Source organism: Neolamprologus multifasciatus, chromosome 8, assembly GCF_963576455.1.
Source record: "Neolamprologus multifasciatus chromosome 8, fNeoMul1.2, whole genome shotgun sequence".
Classification (NCBI taxonomy): Eukaryota; Metazoa; Chordata; class Actinopteri; order Cichliformes; family Cichlidae; genus Neolamprologus; species Neolamprologus multifasciatus.
The window spans coordinates 6,131,084-6,158,061 of record NC_140446.1 but is presented as its reverse complement, the minus strand read 5'-3'; the positions used below and the strand labels follow the sequence as shown (position 1 = coordinate 6,158,061).

The window sequence follows — 26,978 nt, the reverse complement described above, 5'->3', positions numbered from 1 at the left end:
AGAAGAAGAGCCATGAAGAAACACCTGAGTCCTACGAAACAGCATCAACAGCCGCAGCCGCCACCACCGGCTGAAGTCCCGGTTCCAGCCTGCGAGGTGACCGTCCAGCAACTCAACGAGCTCCTGTCCGACGGCAACGGCTTTTACAGCCTGCCGACACAGCACTTCAACGAGGTCTTTCCCAGGATATACATCGGTAACGCGTGAGTCATTCACCATTGAATCTAACACGTGATGCCGTTGTGACACTGACAGGTAGGGCAGCGTGTATTTCAGAGACACTCCCTACACATACTCCGACCAGACGCGACCATGACAACGGTGTCGCATGTCGGGTAGCACGCGCGCACGAGCGGTGGTCCTCCGCTGTCATCATCATGGAGGAAGCGACAGGCGGTTGTTGACAACAGATAACCCCGAAATACTAGCCTGATTTCAGGGAGAAGTCAGTAGCCAGACTAACAGATAACACTGCAATATCACGACTATCTGTCAATATATAATATTATTGTTATTATTATTATTATTACAAATCTACGCCTGATCCTCTTTACCTTTAAAGCAGAGGAAACCAACGAATTCAGAACACGAAGGAGGAAACTAAAGAGGTGTTTTTACTCAATGAACCCCTCTCTGTCATTAGTATCATTGCCATGTCTTCATCAAGCCGCTCCCCATTCAGTCCCGCTGGGCTGCAGGAACACAGCAACCGTCACCACTCTTCCCCCACCCCCCATCTTTCATTTATTATATGAAAAGAAGAAAAACATTTTCTGGCAGAGCAAATTGTGGAAAAAAAGAGATGTGAAATTCTTAGTCTAAATTGTGAAGATGCTCTTTAGACAGGAATAAACAGAAATCTAGTCAATTCATGTCATATATAAGTTAATTCAGCAGTGTCAAACACATTTGACCTCTTCCTATTAAAAAGGATTTCTTGCTCCCCACCATAACCAAGTGTTTGCTCATATGTCATTGTGTGATCTTTTGGAAACTCCTGCATATCTCTTTAGGTTGGCACTATGTTAATAAAATTATATTGCATTAATTCCTTTGTTTACTTATAATGTTAACAAGTACACTCACCTAAGGCAAATGGAAACTGCAAATGACTGCAGCTAAGATACTAAAAGGAGGTCATGTGTCACATTCCTTGCAGAAAATGAATTCATATTTAATATTTTTCCTGCCAGGTAACTAATTAATCAGGTAATCTCCCATCTCTGTAAAGAAATGTGACGTATATATGTGTCTGTCTCACAAAACACAACACAAAATTATTTGCAAATACAAATCTGTGCATTAAATAGTTGATTGTAAACATCTATTGGAAAATGTCTAAGACTGAACACAGGCACAAACCAGACCAGTGCTTTCTTTGTGCATAATCAAATCATGGAACAAAGTTAATAGAATTAACTTAATAGCAGCAGTATGTTTTTTTTTAAATTTATTTCTTCCTGTAAGAGATGCTGTGCACACACACACACAGACCCACACATGCATCGTATATGCAGTATAATGTATATTTGTTTATTAAACAGGTCCGCAGCTGAACCATAAATCCATGGTTGTTTGTTGACTTGGTGCTATTGGCTTTGTAATGAACATGCTGACTGTTTAGGAATTTACTACCCAGTGTTTCAGTAAAGCCAGTTCAGATTGTGTATGAGATGTACTGTAAAATCTTCCCACTGAACCTAGAGATAAACACACAAACCTCTTCGGTCCTCGTCTCACTACTGGTATTGCTATTTTGGGCTTTTTCTTTGCCTGTAATAGCTCTTTTACAATACACGCATCGCAGCTCTGAACTTCTCCAGACCTTATTCGACACAGCTGCATGTGAGGCTGTAGAATTTACATTAATGCGTTTTAATCTGCCAGCAAATGTAAGTTATAGTCTGGTGAATTTAAAATGAATGAGTAGAAATCATCTATTTTATATCTTACATGCTCTATTCTAAGAGCTCCCTTGCCTACTACTTTCCAGTAGTGATAAAGTGGACTGTCTCCTACTGTGTGCTGCATGTGAGAAAGAACAATATCAGATAATATCCTGAACTGATTCTTGCCAGTTGCATATGCACAGCTTATGAATATTTTATGCACAAATCTGTGATTCCCCAATGTTTTCTTACCTGATTTGGTTGTTTGCATGCTGTGAGGCAGTTATTAATACTATAACATCTCTTGTGGCAAAATTTTAATTTATTTACCAATAAAGCATTGTTACCTAGCAAGAAGTTCCTGAGTTCAATTACACCATCAGGCCAGGGTCTTTCTCTGTGGAGTTTGCATGTTCTCCCCATGTTTGCTTGGGTTCTCTCCGGATACTCTGGCTTCCTCCCACAGTCCAAAGACATGTAGTTAGTGAGATTGGGTTAATTGGTAACTCTAAATTGCCCATAGGTGTGAATGTGAGTGCGAATGGTTGTCTCGCTATGTGTTAGCCCTGCAACATATTGGTGACCTGTCCAGGGTGTACCCTGCCTCTCGCCCTAAGACAGCTGGGATAGGCTCCAGCCCCCTTTGACCCTGACAAGGATAAGCGGAAGAGGATGAATGGATGGATGGATGGTTAGCACCATCAACAAGGAGGTCCTGGGTTTGAATCCACCTGAACAGAAAACTGGAACCTTTCTGTGTAAAGTTTGCATGCTCTCCCTCTGCATGTGTGGATTTTCTCCAGGTGAATTAGGGTTGGGCGATATGTAAAAATTTTTCCAACCGGCAATCGTCAGTCCAGTAATCGACAATGGGCGATATATTCGCGCATGCGCAGACTTGATGGGCGGAGCAATGTAATCATGGAGGGACTGATTTGCGCGTTTACAACACAGAAGAAGTCCAAACATGGACGAACTAATTTCCCAAAAAATTAGGGCTGTCAGCATTAAGGCATTAATGCAGCATTAACGCGGCCATCACGATTAACGCAATAAAATATTTTTTTAACGCGCTCAACCCATCTGGAGCGCAGAACAAACAAACTTTGGACAAAATGCCCGAAATGCATTGACAGAGACATTTCAGAGATTCTGACTCAGTCTGCGCTCCAGAGGTTAATTGTTAATTGCATTAGTCGTGATGACGGCGGGTTAACGCTGACCGCACTAAAAAGAATTATGAAGTCGCCAATTTGGGATTTCTTTGGCTTTAATCCAGATTAAAGAAGTAAACCTAAGGATTTAACCAAAGTGGAGTGCCGCTTGTGCAGATGTACACTGTGAGCAAAGTACTCTAAACACGACTAACTTTCATGGACGTGTACATGTCCGCCATCCGCCTGAGTATGCTAGGCTATCACCAGCTTCTGCAGGTCCATCAACAAGCATTTGGGTGCACTCTGAGGAGGGTGCATTTGCTTGCAGATAAAAGAGGGTGCTGTTAAAATAGCGCTATTATTATTTTTTCTGTTGACTGCTTCTATTAGCTATTAGCAAAGTTACTCTTAAACGTATATTCCTCGACTGGTTGGTGAGTGGATACTGTGTAGTATCGTGATATTTTGTTTGCTAATAATGTATTGATACAGGGACAGCGGAAATTGATATTTTGTTACAAAAAAAGTTTTTGTGGACTGGAACATGCTCGGACTTCAGAGCACGTTGATCCTTTTTCTGAGCAAGAATCCTGACATTCCTTCACTGTCCAAATGTGTTTAACTTTTTTTTGGCAGCAATAAACATGACAGTTTACTTATTTTAATTTAAGACATGTTTTATTTTAATTAAGTTTAAAACTTTTTTATTTAATGTAAAATTATATTTTGTTTTAATTGACTTTCAAATTCTTCAGTTGCTGAAGGGGCTGCATAGTTTTCATAAATTGCATAGTTCAGAATAGCTATAATTGTACCAGATGGTTGCGTTCAGTTAAGTTGGACTAGACTGTAATACAAACTGTTCAGTTTGTCAACAATAAAACTGAAATGAGAGAAAGACTGAGTGTGAGACTTTGATATTAGATAAAATAAATATTGATAAAGTTTACATTTATGTACAGAATCTGAATATCGCAAAATATTTTAAAAAATTGCAATAATATCGTATCGTGCGTTAAGTATTGTGATAATATCGTATCGTGGGATGTATGGTGATTCCCACCTCTAGTCCCTAGGTGAAACTGGTCACAATAATGGTCCTTTGCTCATTACCAGATTGCCACAGTTTCGTGTAGTTTGCATGGAAAACTGGGCTAATTTGCAAAAAAACTCTTTATGTGTTTAAAGTGTAATTTTGTTGCTATTAAGGAAACAAATTTAGTTTCTTTTGCATATATTTTGCTGTGTGGTAATGTATACCAGCTTTTACAGAGCAGCTCTTAATGCCACCTTTATGGATTTGTGGTAGAGAGAACAGATTCAGGGATGCCTCAAAGAAACTTGTGGCTCCAATCACTGCCAGTAGAGTGGTGGAGGAGGGCGAGCCGGACAGAATACAAGCACATTACTGTAGCTCAGTGCTACAACACAATCAATCTGGATGTGCCAATCTGTCCAGCCAAGTCTCCAAACAAAGTGCTGGCAGACCTGTGCTCTGCTGAAGCTGATCAGAGAAAACTGTCAGCATGAAAGAGCGACTCTAAAGTGCTCTCAGCTTTATGATTTCTTTTGTCGAAGAGATTTTGATGTCTGATGAACAAACTAGGTTTGAGTTTTTCGGTGGGGGGTAATTACTGAGCTATTTTATTTTAAAGCATATCTTAGAGCTTAGAAAAGCTTGAAAGGACAGTGTAACATAATGTGATATTACACATATCTCAGGCAGGGAGAGGTGGTATTGATTGTTGATTAAAGGCTGTGCCTTGTCCACAGTTTCCACCTCTGGGACCCAGTAATCCTCCCTGCTCATCTCATTAGTTGTACCTCGTTATAAATCAAATTATATAGCTGGCCGGTAAAAATCAATTGGATGAAAACCAGTGCATCTATTAACACAAGACTAGCATGTGGTGCATCTCGCATACGCGTTTTGTACAGCGCTCGACTTAAATTAGAAAGAGATCTATCTTTGAAAATGTTCATTAAACTTTCTTATCATAGGTACCCTCAGGAATTGGACCCATTAACCATTTTTAGGTTTTGATATACTTTTGCCTGTCAGATTTTAATTTTTTTAGGTCAAGACACAGTTTCATTTACATAATAACTGTTCATTTAAGATATACAGTAGTCACTCATGCTGACATTTGATGGGAAAATGTACAGCATTGCTTTCCCTTCTTTATTTTCATTTAATAGAAAAATCAGGGGATACTTATACAGCTGCCAAAAAACATCCAATTTTGGTACTCTGTAAGGATTTAACATTTTCAACAGACCATTAAATTGTAAGTTCATATTTTTTTTGTACATACATACATTCGCTCATTGTGCATCACTTTAAAGCTCACAGCTAGTTGCTTGGTTTCCTACTTAACCCTCTAACTTTTTAATTACCTGTTCATTTGTAAAATCAACAGTATTCTTCACTCTCATTGGTAGTTGCATTCAATTCTCAGATTCCGCCCACCTCACAATGGGGCGATCGTGGCTCAAGAGTTGGGAGTTCGCCTTGTAATCAGAAGGTTGCCGGTTCGAGCCCCGGCTCCGACAGTCTCGATCGTTGTGTCCTTGGTCAAGACACTTGACCCGTTGCCTACTGGTGGTGGTCAGAGGGCCCGGTGGCGCCAGTGTCCGGCAGCCTCGCCTCTGTCAGTGCGCCCCAGGGTGGCTGTGGCTACAATGTAGCTGCCATCACCAGTGTGTGAATGGGTGGGTGACTGAATGTGTAAAGCGCTTTTTCCTTAGGGACTAGTAAAAGTGCTATACAAATACAGGCCATTTACAATCACAAGAAATTATTTTGCCTGTAGTTACCTGCCAATTGCCCGTTAATACAAGTTTTCTTAGTCTTTGAACTCAACTGGAGTGACAGTTCTTTCCTACGTTGGTGTTTTGACCACACATCTGCATTTGTTGAGTCTTTCTGCTGATTTATTCAGTTCTTTCACTTAAAAGAATGTATACAGCAGACACTCAGTAAAAGTTTAAAGTCACTAATTCAATAAACAAGACGTTGACTAGAGCAGCACTTGTGTTTATTGAACTAGTCAATGTTTGCATCCATAAATGGATTATGAGTCTACTTTGCCAGCTTGCAATGTTTTCAGTTCAGTTGTAGTCAGCACTCTTAAACCACGGTGTGCAGCTCAGGGACTTAAGGTGTGGTTGTTTGCTTTGAGAAACGCTCTGGCTCTTTGTGAAGCTGGTCTTTAATAATGGATGTGTTGGGACTGCAGATCCCAGGGTAAGGAGGCCGGGACAGGCCCGGCAAATAGGAAGGAAGCCATCGGCTGTGAACCCAGTTGAACCTACTGTGCCTCTGCATTGTGTTGTGTAGAAGTACAGTATAGGCCTTTACACACTACTACCCTTTACACACAAAGACATACGCATGCCTACGCTTTACTTGCTTCACTTTTTTTTTGCGTTGAAGTGCTCATAGTGTGCATGCATATTGAATCATTTATGAGCACTAGCTTAGTCTAAATATACACAGACTTTTTGTGAATGAAATGAAGATATTATTAATGTGTAGCCTGGATTTCTGAATCTCTGCCCTGTAGCTACGATGCTAGCAGACAGGCTGCTTCATCCCTCCTCCTTTGGTTGAAAAAGTAACATTGTAGCAGAATTTCTTGTTAGGTATTGCAGAGAGGGTTTTGTAGCCTCCACCTCTAGGGAGCTGCCCAGGGTCACCTCACCTCGCCTCCAGGCTCACGTTAACGTTAAGCCTGTATAGTAAAGCTTTGTCAGAGTGAACGATTTACAGATTCGTGAAAAGTCATGGTTTTTAAATAAAAAACAATACATATATACACTTATATCATGAATAGTATTTGTAAGGCAGGCTACGAGGTCAAGCTGCAGTTAGTGATGGGTATTATTAGGAATTTAGCAACACTATCATTGATACTACAGTCTGAATAAGTGAGATTATTGCTGCTTCTGAGTTATTGCTATACTCATTTATGTTTGTTTAATTTCAGAATTTAGAAAAAGTTACTCTCCCTTCATATATGTGCAATAAAAAAATAGTAAATTTTAATTTCAGCTATAATCTTGGCTTCTATTATTGATCTTAATTAAATGATCTTGATAAAACTGTCACTCTCATCCTATTTGCTATGGATCCCTCACTTTTCTATGTGTTATACATAAAGTACACCCCTTTCCTTTACAGTGTCAATTTCACCTCTTTCTAGAAGCACCTAAAAACATGCTTGCTGTGTAGTTCAGCTCCAGATGAGATGACTAAATGAGAGAATTCAATTAACAAGCTATGTCTAAAATCATAATGAGAAAACTTTATTGTCCATTGCAGTGTAGTAGAAATATGTCTTAAGCATAAGTGTATGCAAATAAAACTGCAGATATATGAACAAAAAACTTTATAAACAACACATACCAAGGCAGAATTATTACTCACAAAGTTTAATCTGTGGAGAATTGACTGGTGCCTGTATTTCTGGATTTCTCAGAGTCTCTCACCCATTTTCACTCCATTGTCACTGTGCAGATTTCCTAAGGCACGCGAGCTTCCACCTGGGGCTTTCTTTGCTCCCATCTATAACTCCAGACATTTAGTGATTAGAGCAGGTTGGCAGGCAACCTTTGCACACTTTAATTTTATTTGCATTTAAAAATAAGGTCAGGGTAAATGAAATTCAAGAACTGCATCAGGCTTATTAAGTTAATGATTATTCATGTCAAATTATCACCATAATATCAAACAAAGTAATCTTTAGCAGGCTTATGACCAAAGAAAAATTATGTCTGGCCTCCACAACAGCTCACACTAATTTCAAAGTATATTTGATATTATTTGTGGTAGTCTTCATGTTCCTCCAGGTAATTTCCTGTTTTACTTTGAAGTTTAGTTTTTTAGATGTGCCTTATTTTGGTTTGAATTCATGCATTTGTTCTTTTCCCTCTTTTGTGATTGTCATTACTTTCACCTGTTTGATTGCATCCACCTGTGTCCTGTTCCCACCTGTCTCTTATCATCATTCACCCTTGTGTACTTTTATAAACCTGGCTTTCCCTTTAACTTTGCCACATTTTCTTCTGGCTTCCTGTACCTATTTTTTGGACTTCTTTTTAGCTGTTGGACTTTCTGTATTTTTAGATTCTTGTATTAACTACTTTTTTCTCTTTTTTTTTTTTTTTTTTGCCACCCCATGCCATGCATTTGAGTCCAAAATCAAAACTTCCTTAACACAAACATTTCTCTAAGAATCAGTGAACATTGCATAAATACTTATACTGTAGCAGCAGTGTTTGTCCAGATGCTTACCAAAGCTTTGGTGTTATCAGCTCTCCTCATGCCCCATGCCTAGCTGTGATCTTGTTAGATCAGCTGCTCTCAATGCCAGCTAACATAAGCTCATGGCTCAGCTGATAGGTTTCATTGCATCCCATTGACAAATCTAACATAAGACGTGCTATTTGCACTGCTTTGCTATGCCCATAGGTGCTGGTTCTTCTGCAAGCTACTTTGAAACCCACCTCCAACCACTCATCACTAAATCACCAAATACAAATGACTGCAGATAGAAATAACAGTCATCTTATAAATATAGTAATCTTTAATGAAATATATTTTGCTTGCATCATAACTTTGCCATAATATGTACAACAGCTTTTATATACTTCCAGTTTTCTTCTCCATTTCTATTTCTTTCCTCTATTTCTTTGTGTTTTCGATTATGTGCAATTTCTTTTGTTTTAAAAAATTATGTGCAATTAGTGGCACTAAATGTACCATAAACTTGGAATACAACTTATAACCTAAATACACAAGGAGGTATTTTGTTCAGAATCAATGGGCAGTGCCCTTGGCCAGGTTGGATGTGGATGCAGGCATTGGGCCAGGCAGGCTGGAGCAGCCAGAAGCTTGTACTGCTTTGTTATGGTTTGTTAGCTGTGTGGGACTGTTTGCTTTGTATAGGTCTAATGTGCAATAACGCAGCTCTAAAAGGGGATGTGTATTAGAGCAGGAGGTAAGCAGAAACAGATTCATTGTTTCCTGGAAGTAGGGTGAATGATGATGGAGGTGAAAATACTGGAGCAGAGCTGTCTGAGAATAGAGAGATTGTTCTTTTTGTTTGTTGTCCTACAAAAAATAAAAAATAAAAAAGGCAAATACATCAGAGTCTGCAGACTCCGCAGGTCCTCAGTAAGCAGTTTCAAATGGTGCCCATTAGAGCTGGATTGGACTGGTTGGTGAAGAGGGTAGTACACACTGCTGTATGAAAACCAACCATTACTGAGAAAAAATACTTTTTTGTGGGGGGGACTATAATCGAACTCACAATGGCTGATGCTTTAGACCACAGGTGTCAAACTCCAGGCCTCGAGGGCCGGTGTCCTGCAGGTTTTAGATGTTTCCTTGATCCAACACAGCTGATTAAATGGCTAAATTGCCTCCTCAATATGTCTTGAAGTTCTCCAGAGGCCTGGTAATGAACTGATCACTTGATTCAGGTGTGTTGACCTAGGGTGATATCTACAACCTGCAGGACACCGGCCCTCAAGGCCTGGAGTTTGACACCCCTGCTTTAGACACTCAAATAGCCAAATTTTCTTATTTTCAGCACAGTACAACAGCACAAACTGTGCTTATGTGTTACAGACATAGGAGTAATGCTTACTGAAAATGAACCTCTACTTAGATATTCAAGAGAAATAAATAAAATAAATGATCTAAATGATTCCAATATTCATTCAATTAAAACATTTCAGATATATTAATTGTATCAGAGCACTTCATGCCCCCCACAGGATGTAGGCAGTATTTTAACAGACACCCAAGGATGTTTAGCAGTTTGTTTTTATCCATCAACTTGACTTCACTTTGTTTTAAACTGCTCAGTAGCTAGCCCAAGCCTAACACTGGTTTACATTACACTGACCTCATTCTGTAGTGTGGACTGCAGCCAGTAACAGGAGTCCTTGTTGTGATTCTGTAGGAAATCCTGAAATAAATGTGGTTATTTTTCAAAAACAGTTATTCCAAACCTTCAAAATGTAGTGCAAGTCTGGCCACACAGTTTACGTTAGCTAGATGAATATATAGGGTAAGGGAAACTGTGTTACTTTAGTGTTTAATGAGCACATGTGCTACCGTTAACATGAATGATGACATGTTAGTGAATTGTATTATTAAATAAAATGTTTTAATTTTATTTTAAATTACTTATCACTGCATATTTGTTTTTCTTTTCTCACTTCTACCATCTGTAACCTTTGAAGCACCTTAACCCTATAATGCCCATTGTATCATATTTGATATGAGTTTCTGAGACCTCTAGCTCATCAACATGATCAATACTTGACATAATTTCAATATGTTATAGACAAATCTCTAAAATTAATACTCTTGTTAACAAAAAGTTGCAAAAAATGCCCAATGTATTCAATGCGATACAGAAAATATATAATAAATATACAATAAAAATATATCATACACAACATGATATAGCAAAAAAAATTGTGGATTTTGTTATAAGGGTTAATAAACCTCTCAGTTCCAAAAAAATCTGAATTTCTGGCTAGTTTTTTGAAGGGTTGGGTCTTACAGGGTTAAACTGGAAAAAAAGTTGCTGAACGATTATAGGTTTGATTGATATCTGTAATTAGACCTCGAGTCATGAGAAGTCTACTTTGGAAATAAGTTGAGACAAAAGGCACTTTAATGTGACTTTTGTTTGAAAAATCAGTACGAGGGAGCTGCTTTTGTCTCCCAGCAGATACTCGGTATTTGGCTGTTCATCAACAGATGCGGCGAAACACTGTGTGCTGCATGTGGTGTTATTGCGACCTGTTTGTCAAAATACCACTTTAAAAAAAAATTGTGCTGACACACTGCTTTGCTGTATCTGTCAGGTGCTGTTAGTACTGTTATTTGTCTCAGATGTCTTGTTCTGTGTCTGCACATTCATCATTTTATTTCAATTTCAGAGGCTCTGTGAGTTTAGTCCAGTGCCTCTAAATTGAAATTAACTTGTAGACTGGTAAGCATATTTGATCAGTTTTTTTCATCTCTGATCATTAACCTCTTCTCGCCTTTGCAGGTTTGTCGCTCAGAATACAATGCGTCTGCAGAAACTTGGTGTGACGCACGTCTTAAATGTAGCAGAGGGCACCTCCTTCATGCATGTCAACACCAGTGCGGATTTCTACGCTGGCACGGGCATCACCTATCATGGCATCCAGGCCAATGACACAGAGCAGTTCGACCTCAGTGCCTTCTTTGAGGAAGGGGCTGATTTTATCGACAAGGCCCTAGCGCACAATAATGGCAAAGGTGGGGTTATTTTGTCGTGTATGTTTTATCTATTGGACTAAGGAGCTAAATGTTAACTCTTGAAATACATGTATTCATTTATAGTAGAATATTAAAATAATGGCCACCAAACTTTTGTGTGCAAGTGATCTACCACTTAGCAACAAGTGTACAAAGTGGTAGGACATCCTAACACTTTACACATATAACGTTGTTGACATTTTTTGCTTGATTTGTAAATGGGGAAGAAAAAAAAAAAGGACAGACTGTGGGATGTTTTTCTTACTTACGCTTATGTGCATTAAACTGTGGACTACAAGCTGTCCAGAGATCAAAGAACTTCCCGTTACAGTCTTGTGTAGCAAAGAAAAGCACCAAATTCTGTTAAATAGCTGTTTGCCAAATTTGTAGTTGGTTTCTTGAGAAAGCACAAAAATAATACATAATTTTCTACATTCTTCAGACTATTTTTATTTAGTGAGGTCCTAAAAAGTTGTTCAGGAGCCATATAGAGATAACACCCACTCAATGTTTGAAAAAGCCCATTGTTTTCCCTCTATTGACTATATATGGTGCTAGGAAGTCTGTATGCTTATATATGCACAGGTAGAGAATAGATTGATTGACTATATTACATTACGTCAGTATTAGTATGTGTTAGTACCCCAAAACTGGGGTAAAACTAGCACCTAAATATATCCAGCACCTCAAAGAAATGTATCCCTTATGCTGGATATTTATATTTATTTAACAAACGGGAGCACTATGCCTTTCTTACTTCAGTAGCTCACACTTAAAAGTAATTTGCTCCAAAAGTTGAGACATGAAAACAAGTTCCTCTTGTTGTTTGTCTAACAAGATCCAGTCTTAGTTCCAGTCTTCGTACTACTCATTGTTGTGGATCTTAAAGCAACAACAGGAGATAATCACAGTGGCCCTGAACACCTCTCGCTAAATCTGACACACTCATGAGTCCTGCTCCATATTCCATTACCCGATCACATCCCTGCACATCAGTATCGTCACAATGTTTGATGTGTAGCACACCTGTAAGATGTTAAACGGGTGCTGTAATACTTTGGGACTGCGTAAAAGAACAGAACAAGTACTGCAGTAAAAAGTTGTAAGAAAGGGGAAGATACAGAAATCACGAGGGAACTGAGTCTTGACTTTCATACAACTTCTAGGTCAGGCATACTATACACCATTTCAGGTGTGCAAACTTTGAATTTTGAATAGTACGAATCAAAAAGCAGCCGTTTCAAATCTGAAACTGAGCATCTTAATTCCCAGAATGTTTTTTGTCACAAAAGTGCTGTGGTAAATCAAGAATGAAGAGCTTCTGTGGAGAAGAGCGCATGAGAGATTTAGCAGCACAAATATGAGGAGAGCATGTCTCATCTCTGCTTGGTGGTTTTGCCGCAGTTTGACATTTGTGCATTGTGCCACATTAAGCGTGACATTTTGTGACCCTCAGCTGTAAGCTTGGAAAAGGTCCAAGGTCCAGGATTTTAATGAGGAACTGCACTGATGCATTGCTCCTGTGAGTTTTCCATAATGAAGACACAAGTTTACAGTGTGCAGATCTGTGTATTTTCCTCCAATCAACAGAAAATCAACACATTAAACCTGCAATGATAAAAAGTAATTTAACGGCATCAACTGTGGTGATATGGAGAAATGGTTGGATTCATGATCTAGAATTAGAGGATGATAGATAATAATTTATGCTGGAATGTATATTTCAGACAAAATTTATATTTTTTAAATTAATTATTAATTTATTATTTATAGTTATTTAGCTTGACAAATTGAGGGCATGCAGGGGGTGGAGGGTGCTGCTCCGTCTGTGCGTAAGCAGCCATTGAGACTATATCGGACGTGCCTCCTTGCTTTGATTGGTTGTTTTTAATTTGGGCGTGGTAGTTTCTTGCAGATCACGTTTGAAGCACTGAGAGGAGCCTTAAGAGCCTGATGCTTTTTTTTTTTTTCAGTGGCTCATGCAATGCAATGAAAATGTGTTGCTGCACTGAGCAAGTGGCAGGACATAGTTTAGGAGGTTTTTTTGAACACCACGGCCATAGTTCAACAAATTTGGAGTGTGTTGCCAATAAAAAGGAGGCATCCTGCTGGAAGAACTTTTAAAAATTCTGCCTAATCGTTCTGTCCTCTGCAGCTCCATCAAATAGTACGCTGAACCTTTAAGGTCTGAACAAAATGATGGAATGAATACATGCCCATACTTCCACACCATGCATGAATCAAGTGCCTGGATCCAGAAGGTTAGCTCAATCTGAATTAGTTTATATTTTCCTAAGAGTATCAGGATGAGTTTTTGTCATTTTAGTTTGATTTTTGAAGATACGCAAAATGTGGAAGTTTCTTCCCACGTCAAAATTCCTAGCTCCTGATATGATTTCAGATAAACTCCAGGAGTTAATCATTTCTTATTTGGGCCCTGAGAAATTGGTAGGCACATTTTTCCATAGAGCTGAGCATTGTCACTACAAACATAATTAATCACTCTCATAAGTGGTGGAGGCATATACTGTTATGTGGCGGCTGTGTGCAGGTAGGAAAAGGACCCAAAGTGCAGACTCAGAGACAGAGACAAACGTAAACTTAAACAGCTTTAATGCTGAACTCAAACTGAACAAAAGTAAGAATCCAAATAACTTATATGGGCAGACAAAACACAGGGTAGATCACAACACGGACAAACTGAAACACAGGGCTTAAATACACAGAGGGAGCAATCAGGGACTGGGTAACAGGAGGGAAACACAGCTGGGGCAAATCAGGCCTAACGAGACAAAGGAAGCAAAACCAGACACATTTACATGAGACACGGATTTTCAAAGTAAAACAGGAAACATAACACAGACTGAACTATAGACACAGACTGACTGGACACAGAGAGACAGCAACTAGAGAACACAGAGACATAAACCACAAGACAAAACTCCAACAAAGAAACCAAAGACTAGAAATGATAAGTAATATAATAAACTCAAAACTCTGGGTCAACGACCCAGGCATCCTAGCATGTCCTCGTGGGGAGCATGCACAGTTCCCCACGAGGAGCATTAACGTAAATATTTTTTAATGTTGTAGTGAAGGGAACATGATTAGAAAACTGTTTAAATATTTTGTAATTAAATCATATGTTGTTTCTGTAGATCCAGTGCCAACTGTCAATATGGTGGATGAATGGTATACAAATAGACACAGAATGGGAGAAAGGGTCAGTCAGGGGGTGTAAAGTGTACATAGCTGTGCCAGTGCTGCAGTTCGGACTGGATGCTAATGCTGCTAGCTTGGTCTACAGGAGGACCGCAGCATTGAGAGAACGATGCTGACTGCACCCACTGACAACTCCTGTTGAGGAAAAGAGTGCCCAACAGTGGATAGCATTTAATGTTTTTCCAACAAATTCAGATAAGACTATTAAGCCTAATAAAACAATAAAATACAAGACACGGTAAAGACTGAGGGATATTGGAGCTGGACAGTGATGGAGCAAGTGAGTTGAGAGCCAAAGAGCGTGTGTGTCTAACAAGAGGATACAGTGGAATTAGAATTGATCTGTGGCAGACGCGGTGATTTGGTATTGAAGAGGTCACGTCATTGGCATGGAAGTGTTCCCGGTCGAGTGTGAGAGAGGAGCCAGCCAAAGAAAAAGGAGAGAAGAGGGAGAGAGAGATGTTGGGGATAAAACTATAGTAGAGACAGAGAGAGGTGTTGGGTTTCAAATAAAGTGCAGAATCTGCAGATCTGACCTGAGCCGAGCACATCAGCTGCTCTGCGAAGGTTGCCAAGTTAAATCCCTTGTGGCGTTTTAGCCAGTCTGTAATGGAAGTGTAAGTTAGACAAAGGTACACCTTAAAAATGAACACAAACACACAAACTGGCATGAACATAGAAATACAGAACAGTAAACACACATGTATTTTGCACACACAGAGACGACATTGATTCTTTGCTGTGGTCGGGATGTGGGTTCACCTCAGCCGGTGGAAGATGATTGACTTTGCTGAGTCTGCAGCAAAGGTCATGTCTTATATATGCAGCTTCTAGAAGAGAAGCTGCTTTGCTGGATAATTTTGGCCACAGCATATGTTTTCCAACTACTCTAACAATCTTTTATTTTCTATTTATTTGTTTCTGCTTCATTTCCTCATTTTCTTCCACCTCCTACTTTTTGTCCTGCAGTCAAAATCTCAAAACTACCACGAGGGAAAACTCCTGTTTGTGCTCTGGTGCTTTAAGGACACAGTATACTTGATACGAACCTGAAAAATCATGTTTTATTTCTGTGTTGAATGTTCAGTTATCTTAATTTAATGCCCCACGTGTGAGAAATAAAAAGAAACAGACACAATATATTTGATTTGATTAATGATTTGCATTAAAGGGGACTTTTTGTGTTAATTTCAAACTCCAAATGTGTATTCTTGGACTCGACTAGAGTAGCTTTGCATGATTCATGGTTTATTTTAATCCTTACTTATCTTGTAGTGGCCCTTAGTACTGACGTTTACTTCATTCTCTGCCTGAACAACTATTTTGCCTCCTTTTTGATTGGCTGTTCTTCACAAACTATATGTTTAAACAGTTAATGGGAGGGGCTTCATTTGTCACAGCCTGTACCTACGGTGGCCATATAAGGGATAGCCACTCTCATATATTTGGGTTAATTAATAAATCAAGCGCACAGCTTTCTCTTAAATCTCAAACTCACTTGCGGTTTAGTTTAGCTCAAGCAAAGATGGCCAAAAGAGTTTTCAGTCTAGAGGAAGTTCAAAGAAATCCCAATCAAGACAATATACACAGTAAGTCCATGACTTCATGAATAATTGTCATAATTGTGATCGTAGTTTTTGTGGCAGTCAAGCAACCTTTAGCGTCTTCTGTAACAGCTGGTCATTGTTCATGAATAAAGATGGCCAGGGCAATCCGACAAGTTTCATTTATATGCTTCTTCCAGTGTCATACCGGGAACAGATATTTTTGACGCTGTTACAGGATGTACTAGTTTATGCTTTTTCCTGTGCAGTGGATAACAGATAGCAGAGGAGCCACAATGAGGCCTGAGAAAACTCTTCTATGAAAACTATTTCTCTGTGGTGTGTGTGTGTGTGTGTGAAACCAGCCTCACACCATAAACAGCTTTCATCTTATTGTTCTCTGTGTCCTCCAGGGAAGGTGTATGTACACTGCAGAGAAGGCTACAGCCGCTCCCCCACCATGGTTGTTGCTTACCTCATGCTGCGCCACAGAATGGATGCACGGCTGGCGGTGGCCACTGTGCGGCACAAGAGAGAGATCGGTCCTAACGACGGCTTCCTTCGCCAACTGTGCCAACTCAACGAGAAGCTGGCAAAGGAGGGCAAGCTGAACGGGGACCTTGGCAAATTAAAGGCCAAGTGAAAGCTGGAGAGGTGCTGCCCGTCTCCTCCGGCCATGCCTTTGACTGGCTGCAGCTGCTCTGGTAGACTGACCCCACCCTGACCAAACCAGCACTCATCTAACACATCAGGGGTATTCTGAAGCATACATGCATTTATCTGTGGAATTATTCCTCGTGTTCACACACACTTGCACATGTACATGCTGTTCTGTTTGAATCTTTAGTCCACGTCTCTCACTGCTGTTCTACAAAGAGTGTGATCTCAAAAAAAAAAACCCATCCCCCTTTTTATAACTCCACACAGATTTTGCTGCTCATACCCTAAAGCTCTGAATTCCTCTCATTTCTGAGCTACTTAAAGCATTCCTTCAATTCCCACAACTTAGAAATTTGATATCTTTGCCCTGATTTTAAAATTTTACTTACAAACTTGTAGGAAATAGAAGATTATAGCACAATCATTCCATAGTTTACCACTGCCGGGAATGTCAGTGATGTCTCCGCCAGTAGGAGTACTCTAAATAATTCCAAATAAACTCCTAAATATTGAAAGTTGATGGCCACAAATGATGCAACACAGAGTGGATGAAGGAAAATCCCACATTCCATTAAATCTTAAAAAAAAGCAAAACAATGACACCCAGTCGATTCCTAAAAATCCTTAATTCTTCCCTTTGGGAGATAGATTTAATGCACAAACACAGATGACTCACACTCTAATGCACCCTAATACACAATGTAGCATTTCAGTTAACAGACTCTCGGGCCTCTAGTTTGACAGCGGTAGCATGAAATTTATCTGCAGCGCAAACGGTTGTCGACAGAGCCGCCGCCGCCTAGAACAGGAAAAGGTCGAGCCAATTAAAAATAATGAGCTGCGTGAGGCGTTCACGTAGCAGCCATATTTAGCCTCTGATATGATGAGTGTTCACTGCAGCTGGATAGTAGCTCAGTACAGTAGATGCAGAAATCTGAGGAGAACGCTGGATCAAATATCTGCTTAAAAACAGGAAATGCTTTGCCTTCAATTTGAAATTAGCTTATTGTCATTCCCAGTAATGGGCACATGTGAGTGGTTTTAAAGTATGTTTGTAGCCACTTTTCTTTTTTTTTTAATAATATTTGTATTAAAAATAAGTTTAGGTTTGATAATCTTCAAATTTGTGAGACTGCAACAGCATGTTAGGGTCACTAAAGGTTAACAAAAAATAAAATTGAGGCTAATGTGACAAATTTACAAGAAAAAAACTTGTATCTGCCTTTGTTTCTCATGAATTTGTATGTTTTTGTAAAATAATATATTGTCCTTTTTTCCTTAATTTATGAATATGATTATAATCTTGAAGATTTTGGACTTTTTCTCAGATTGTAAACATCCTTACCAAGCCCCTTACACACTCGCAGTGGCCCTAATACACTGTTGCTAAATGTTCTTAAAATACCATAATCAGTATGTTGTTTGTCAGTAACTTTTGCTTTGTCTTTCAGCACATTGCTTGCCTTTAAAAAATAGTTTACAAAGTGCTTTGACACAATACACATTAAAGTCACATACAAAGAAACATGTGATAAGCAAAACAATTATCAGAAGGGAATCCAGTTATGGAATCACACAAAAGCCAAAGTATAAAAATGTGTTTTAAGAAGTGATTCACTGCAGGTTGCATAATTTCCATGTATTGTTACATGTTAAGTCATCATCATGATCTCAATATGGAGAAAATAACTAACTGGGATTATGATTTTTTTCCGAAACCCAGCAGCACAACTTCTTGTTCTTAGAGGAAAATCGTAACTTGCTTATCTTTATCAACAAGGCTAAACGTAAAATACTCCCAAACAATTTACTAGTTATAGTTGCACTTGCCTCCTTTAACAGCTTACTAAGCTGAAATGATAATTTCCCCTGTAGAGACTGCCCTCCGGTGGTGTTTCTCTGCATTACACATCAAGGCACGACCTCATTTCTGCACCTGTATCAGAAGCTTCTATTTTTTTGATAATATTTTTCTGGATAATATAAAGGTAACACACAAGGCTGTTGCATGTGAATGTAGGTTCTTCAGTTAACGATGGCAAAATAGTTACTGTTGCACTTTGGGTTTGAGAAAGTGGGTTATGAATATTCTGCTCAGAGGTGTTTAAGATGTTGTTGTTTACTCTGCCACCTTCAAACTAGGGGCCTGTTGTTTTAACTGTCAAATGCATCAGCCAGATGGGATGCCACCCGCTTTCAACAGAAAGATCCAGCCATCACGCCACCAGAGAGTTGCACACTGCCAATTCCCTGACACAACCATTCACTCAGAATCCCAAAAGCACTGTTTCATCCACACAGAGGTCCCCACACAACATGTCACTTATCTCACCCCTAAATGTGTGTGTCATACGCTAACTAATACACACACAGGGTCAAATTAGATCACAACGCCTTTTTTTGTTGTTTCTTGTTTTGTTTTGTGTGCACTAAAGCATTGCAATATATGTCAATACCCCATCCGATATATAGAATGTAATCACATTTATATGACTAACAAGGCAGTAGCTGTTACATATAGGCAACTTTAGTTCAGCAGTACATTTTGAAAGACACTGTATTTAATACTGGGCATAATACTGTAAACTAGACCTAGTGTCAGGAAGGATGGCGATGGAGTGAATTCTTGCACCGCACGAGTCCTCGAGTCTGTTTTAGAGAAGTCGCACGAGCGAGATCAGACACGCATAGACTCGTGAACTAAATGTCATGTTGGCAGGATTGTTGTCACGCAAGAGAGGAAGAGGAAAACTAGGTTCTCACCTCATTAATGGCACTATTTATTCCTCCTTTGATATATCTGTATACATTTAAATATATACATGTATACTGTATATACATATTTAAGTGTTGACATATATGAATGTATGAGCAATGTGTCTATAACGTGTAGGTAACGTCAGTATCGTCTTTATATAACATGTTCTACTTGTATGTAGCGCTTTCATTCTTTCTGTTAATTACATGCACATTAATATTTGGATATGATGTGCATGTAAATTGTTCTGTGTAATTGTGGTAGTTCATATCGCAATTGTGCAAAACGTGCTTATGATGGCAGGGTTTTTTTTTTTTTCCTGGTGTAGCCAGGATACTGGGGCATGTAATCATTGTATCTAAGTAGCGTTTTGTACAGCGTAACGTCTTCATATCAGTGCAAATGGATTCATTAAATACAGCAAGATGCAGGTGGCATCATTAGACGCAAGCGACCATCACATCCAAGGATGGACTCATCCCATCACCCATTTCATTTGGCATCGTTTCCATCTCTCGCTTTTGATGCTTTAGGATCGATATTTGGGTTTGTTTGGATGAGAGTGTTAGTGAGAGGAATATTTTTAGAGGTGAAAGGAAATAACGGGATCACGTCTGGCGTCACTCAAACCACTCGTGCTTATGGAATGAAAAAAGGAAAGAAAATGGATAAAATATGACCAAAAATATTGCATAAAAGATCCATGTCCAGAAACTAAAGGGAGGTTTTGAAAAGTGACAAAAGGCATTTAATATAAAGCTAAAGATCCACCTTGAGTGGCTGGACTTGGATATTTTATGGTCCAGTTTTTCATCCGTTCAGACCTTGCAGATCTGTAGCCTTGTTGCTGTCTCCTCTTACGTAAAGCGAGCACAAAGCAGTCAAGCAAAGTGCACCATTCAATAAGTCAGCTTTTACGTTTATATTTTTCTTTATAATTGTAGGTAAATTAAGCAGATCAAGATTAAAGTCTCACATTAAATGTTCATATTTCAAAGCAAGCAGTGGAAGTCTACCCAAATTAATCACTTACTTGTTTGAAAATGAAATTTTCAAGAAAGTATTTGACTGCTCCAGCACATTTTTTATGTCTTAAAGTAAAATATCTTCTGCTGTTGGACTGTTAATGATAATTTGGCTCTGGGAAATTACAAAGTTCAGTTTTCACTGTTTTTTCAGAGGTTTTATTGACCAAATAACCTATTGATCAATCAGGAGAACAATTCTCAGATTGATTAATAATGAGGAAAAAGCACTTTCCTGCTCCATGTAGCGCAAGTAAAGAGTACATGAGTCTACAAATATACAGCCAGCAGAGACATTTTAAAGGCCATGTGTTTGTGCTGATTCCAAAACATACACTGAAATGTCCAGTGCTGCTGTGGCCTCTGACTCATTATTGGCCAGGAGGAAAAGTCAGAGAAGGTAATGTTCTCACAGGGAGTTAAAACCGAGGACAAACCCTGCAGAGCGAGAACATAAGTGCGCTTGTGATTGCGGTTCATGCGCAGGTTGTTCCAGTTGACTCTGAGCCCTCTCATTTAGCCATTTTTATACATGTGAAAATGTTTTAAGCAAAGCATTTGACTTCACATCTTGCAAACGCTGCTTCCTCTTGTGGCAAGATAAATCGGGTGCAGTAGTTCAAATTCCCGACCTTTAAGTATAATTTAGTAAATGCGTCATACCACTCATTCCCATCACCTCATCATGAACCCCACACCACCATTATTGTCAATGAAAAGGTAGTACAGATATACGGCTATATTATATGTTTAAATTGTCAGTTCCAAGCGACAAAAACAATTTATATTATAGATGATTGGCTTTGTCATCATTCAGATGGCCTGGGGTTTCACTCATGCAACTGTTTGGATCTGCTCTATAATACTGCCCTCCTTCTGAATACACGAAAAGCAACAACAAGACACGGTTTGGTACCTCTTTAAATTTGGGAATTGGTATAAATGTCCTCAGCTCATTCCAGGATGAGGGTACGTACTTTAAAGCATCAACTGCCTACACCGACCTGCTTATCGGGTAACTCACGGAGTGTTTTCAAAGCACTCTGTGGTTGCCCAAACTGATTTTCTGATGCAACTGAAATGACTTTTTGGATGCAATGATGTGAACAGAGAGTTTTTATCATGGCAACACTGCTGGCTTAAACACTGTTCTGTAAAAGAAAAAAAAACACTGCCACCTGCTTGTTCAACAAATCTACTGGTTTGCACGCCAATTTGAATTATTTAAAGTGGACCTATTATGTATTTTTTAATTTTTTTAGTACTATAACAATGATGCATGCTCATTTTACAACTTACAGTTAGGGAGCTAAAATGGCTCAGTGCAAACAGAAGACAAATGGAGGGGCTGCATCGAGGCTCAGTATGAAATAAATATGGACTGTTTTGAATGAGAATTATGCAAAGCTAATCTACTAAATTTAGACTGTATTTATATAGCTACAGTTCACAGCAACAGTTCTCTTGAGGTACTTTATATATTAAGATGAATATTGGCTGCAATATTAGTGAGAGAGCCTCAACAATGAGCATCAGCAATGGTGGGGAGAAAGAACTCCCTTTTAATAGGAAGAAACTGGCTCGTGGGGGGGAAGAGAGAAAACAGAACAAAACACAAACTCCAGACAAAATCAAAAGTCATGCAGTTGTGGCGTGGAGACACACAGGACGTTGTTAAGGGTCACCTTATTCAATGCCAATTATCTTTCTCCAAAAGGAAACTTTGAAGAGAGGTCCTCTGTCTCCTGAATCCAATGTGCAGGTTCCTTAGCTGAATGGCTCCCATTCAACTTTTAGAAACTTTAGGAACCACAAATAACTGGGGATTTATGCTTCATCTTATCTGCAAATAATTCTGAAACCCTGACATAACTTACACGCTAACCCTAAAAATGAGGCTACAAGTCCCATAAACATGGCCCACAACTACCATGATTGGCCTGTCCAGTACTGTTACCACTCAGCCGTAAAACGCAGATGGGATATTGTCATCACCTTGCCGGACGGGCGGTGTGGACACCCAAGATTGTGAATGTAACAAGTTGAGAAAGAGGCAACCTATGAGTTTCAAATTGATACCATAGATGTATCTGTTAAAAGTTTCAGACAAATTTAAATCTCAGTGATCTCAACTCCAAGATCAAGGTCAGAGGTCAAGTTTTCTGAAAATCGTCTAAATCCGATAACTCAAAAAGGACGTCCAAGGATTTTGAAACTGATGCCACAGGTGCATCTGTATTTTAAAATTAGTCATTAAGAGAATAATAACCATTGCCTCAATATAAGGAATAATAATCATAGTATCAATATAAGGGAAAATATAAGCAAATTCCTGAAGGGGTACTGCCAAACCTGTTGGACATGAGGGATAAATATGTTTGCCTTTGAAGAGAAAAAGTACTGACCACAACAAAGAGTAGTGACGCCAGGAGGGAAAAATGCCGGATATTTTATTTGTTTCTATTGTGGCAGGCACTGCATTTAAAACACTGGGACACAACCACAAGGTAATTAACACACAACCATAAATGCTGCCAGCAATGTCGGCCGCTGGAGTAGTTCATGTCATGGCCTCTAAAAAGACTCGCTGCAGAAGTCTAAATCAGATAATACTCAGATAATAATTCAGATATAAGATACCGTAGGATCTGATTGTGAATCCTAACCGTGATACTGAATGATTTTAAGGAGAAGGGAGCGAATATGGATGTGGAAATGAGCATAATAGGTCCACTTTAACACATCGTAAGTATTTATAATCCAGTCTCATGTTGTTTGTCTAGGTCTCTTTTAATTTTTTATTTTTTTTGCCCCTTATGTGAAACCCTGAATTGCCAATCTGAAGCACCCGTTTGTTTAAACAGTACCAGCATCATTTTGTGGGTAATAGAGTATGTGTTATGTATTATCGAAAATGTTGAAATGCCATTGATATTGATATATATGGTTCTATATTCTGAGTATGTAACAAAAGGCATTAAGACCGTTGTGAATTGCTGCATTTTACTGTAACTGGGGTGTTACAGTGTAAAGATAGGACATTGTTTGATATTGGGAGTTATTAAAAAAAAAAAAGTTTGACTTATTTTCTCCTCAAAGTAACATTTAGTTTTTTAATCTAGATTAAAGTTTATTCTTAGTTTCATTAAAGAAGGCTGTTTGTTTGTTTTCATTTCAGAGGGTTTTTTTCTATGGTAGGAAATGTGCGACCCACTTCTCCAGTGTAACCAGTGAGTTCATTATCCGTGTTGTTTTTGGATGAGTCACTCACATGTATAATGGTAGTCAGACTAGGGCCAGACTGTAATTGCAGCTCATTCATAGCGCCCGTTTTAAAACCAGAGAGGAGAGGAGGATGGAGGGTTGTTAAATTACTCGACTGGAGCCAGGTAGTTGTGTTTATTATTGCAGAAAAGTACCTTAAATTGACTTACAAATAATTTCCTGCGATTTTCACTCAAACTCGCCGTCCCGTGTGGCGTGTCTCTGTAAGGCAAGAAGCTGCCATGTTTAAGACCTCTGTGACTGACAGCCGATATCTTACATCATGGAAACTCATCTGGCTTCATGATGTAGTAAACTCCTTCCCTTCTCTTACCCTTCAGGGCGTTCAAACAAACACCGGAAATGACTTGCAAATAGCATCTGGCGCAGGTAAGGCGCTGACATCCAGAGCTGTCATCGTTTCTCTTCCACTTTGCACTCCCATCCTGATGAACAGCTTAAAGCAAGAGTTTTAGCACAAATGAGCCCACTGCCCGGCTCCTCCTGGAGTCCATTACACAGTCTCGTCACATATTTCTGTTGCACAGATATGTACAGATGTTGCAAAGGATGTTGTTGGGATGATGTTGTATTGGCTGTTAATGGGTATATGCACATATATACTGATCGGTGGCAAATTAAAGGAAAAGTGAGGGGATCCAGTGGCTTTGTTGTGCTGTTGGAGGCATTTTGCAGGCATGGTTTGTCCCCTTAATGATATCGTCTCTTCCAGGATGACAGTAGCCCCATAAACGGGGCACAAAGAGTGGTTTGGAAATTATGTGAGGAAACTGTGGCTCATCATCATCCAAATGCCAGTGCCAAGGAGCATTGAAGCGACTCTTGCAGCTCATAGTCTTGCCACACCTTTAAAAGCCACTTTATGTTCTTATCTTTTTCCTGTAATCTGTCACTTTTCTGTACATATATATTTGTCACCACCACTGTCATCTCAGCATAAGCATCACAACAGTAACGACACGGCACTCGGCACCCAAAGCCTTACGGAAACGATCGATTCTTTACGATATGTTTTTGAGTTTTTTGTGTCACTTCACACAGTAGGAAGGGACAGCTCCCTTATTATAGAGCGAGACATCGTTGAAGTGCACTTGATTTTAAATTGCAATGTTATTTTTCTTACCTTTGAGAAGTCCCTTCTTTCTTATGTTTAAGAAATAAATGGCTGAGGTATTAACGGCTTTGAGTGGTTTATTATTTTGTCAAACATAACACGATTATTTTGAAGTGACTTTGTTCTCTCCCGCGAGAGAAAAATCATCTGGCATCAAGAGACTGTTGCATCAAAACCAGACAGTGCTAATAATTTATATATAAAATATGAAATGAGCTGACATTGGTAAACAGTGGCCTAAAAAAACCAAACCAAAAAAAATAAAATAACAGTACTTGGATCATAGCTTCTAGGCCTGAACGGTGAGGCCACAGAAGTGGCTTAAATCTGCATTTATCGTAACTGCCAGCTAGGGGGCGACTCCTGCGATTGTATACAAGTCTATAGGAAAACATTCCAGTTTCCTGATAACTTTATGGGCTTGGTCACTAGCTTCAGGTCTTGTTGTATTGTAATAAGAGCATTATTAAACTAAAGATTAAGAGATGGCCATTGGCCCTTATTGCTCTGTGTGTTGTACACAAGCAGTTTATTAATAGGCTTAACTGACAAAAGCACAAATTAGGTAATTTGTCCATCCATCCATCCATCTTCTTCTGCTTTATCTGCGGCCGGGTCGCGGGGGCAGCAGCCTAAGCAGAGAAGCCCAGACCTCCCTCTCCCTAGCCACCTCCTCTAGCTTGTCCGGGGGAACACCAAGGCGTTCCCAGGCCAGCCGAGAGATACAATCTCTCCAGCGTGTCCTGGGTCTGCCCCAGGGCCTCCTCCTGGTGGCACATGCCCGGAAGCGCCCAGGGGCATCCTTGTCAGATGCCCGAACGACCTCAACTGGCTCCTTTCGATGTGAAGGAGCAGCGGCTCTACTCTGAGCTCCTCCCGGATTGCTGAACTTCTCACCCTACCACTAAGGGACAGGCCAGCCTCCCTACGGAGGAAGCTCATTTCTGCCGCTTGTATCCGCAATCTCGTTCCTTTGGTCACTACCCACAGCTCGTGACCATAGGTGAGGGTAGGGTCTCCCATGGCAAAGGCCGCCCCAAGGCCCGGCGGACTGATCCCCAGCTACCAAGACTAGATAATTTGCACATACTTTAAAATCAGCACAGGGGGAGGGTACAACATATTTATATGTTGAGTCAGTTTTGAGCTGATGAAATATTTATCAATAAATATGAAATATTTTTATTTCAGTTTTTATTTTACTTTAAGCACAAATCTTTTCTTTTTGGGACTACTTTGTTCTGTCACATTGTATTTTATTTGATTTTTTTTCAGTTCTTCTTCATTTATTCCAAAAGCTATGAATAAATCCTTTTAGTCACAGCAGGTAAAATGTTAAACACAAAGTATAACAAAATAGACTAAACTTAGCTTGATGAAGAGCTGCAAAAACTTTAAAGCCACTTCTTAAACAACCCTTTGCAAATTGGAACTAAACCACCAGGAAGTGGAAGTTTGAGAGTAGTTGTGAAGATGTGATTAGATGTTTATTTCTGTTCTTTAGGCTTCCTCAAGTTCTTTGAGAGGTTTTGACCTTAGCCAGACTTCTGCAATAAAGAATATTTTCTTGAAGAATTGGCTGGTTAAATAAAGGTTACGTTGACTCACTGGACCACCTTGTGGTACACATGGTAGAGCTGTAATCTGCATTAATGAATGACACAGCAAACTGTGTTCACAGGCCATGATTTCTGGGAGTGTTCCTGAGCCTATGCAGTGATTTCCACAGCAGCATGTTTGTAATGCACCATGTTTGAGGCTCTGAAGATCACAGCCGTCCAATATTGATTTTCGGCTTTGTCCTTTGCATACAGATTGCTACAGATTCATAGAGTCTTTTGATGATATATTTACTGTAGAAGTCTTTGTAATTTAACATTAAGGAACATTATTCTGAAATGATTCCACAATTTGCAGATTTATTTATACAGATAATATTTTACGTAAATCAAATGTCCGGGTGTAAATGTTTGATATGTTTTATGTTGTTTTTGAATAAAATATGAGTGCACGAGA

At 39.3% G+C, this 26,978-nt stretch overlaps 1 protein-coding gene and 1 long non-coding RNA gene across 2 annotated transcripts; both read left to right on the top strand.

Moving 5' to 3' along the window:
- Nucleotides 1-12: 12 nt before the first annotated feature.
- Nucleotides 13-26,978, top strand: dusp3a (dual specificity phosphatase 3a). Its single transcript, XM_085169669.1, has 3 exons — nt 13-203; nt 11,122-11,354; nt 16,534-26,978. The coding sequence occupies exons 1-3, from the start codon at nt 13-15 to the stop codon at nt 16,761-16,763; spliced, it is 654 nt and encodes a 217-aa protein (XP_085025795.1). The 3' UTR covers nt 16,764-26,978.
- On the top strand, nt 1,801-10,189 carry LOC146512329 (uncharacterized). The gene is made up of 2 exons (XR_014875623.1): nt 1,801-3,498; nt 4,116-10,189. It is a non-coding gene; the product is annotated as an uncharacterized LOC146512329 (long non-coding RNA).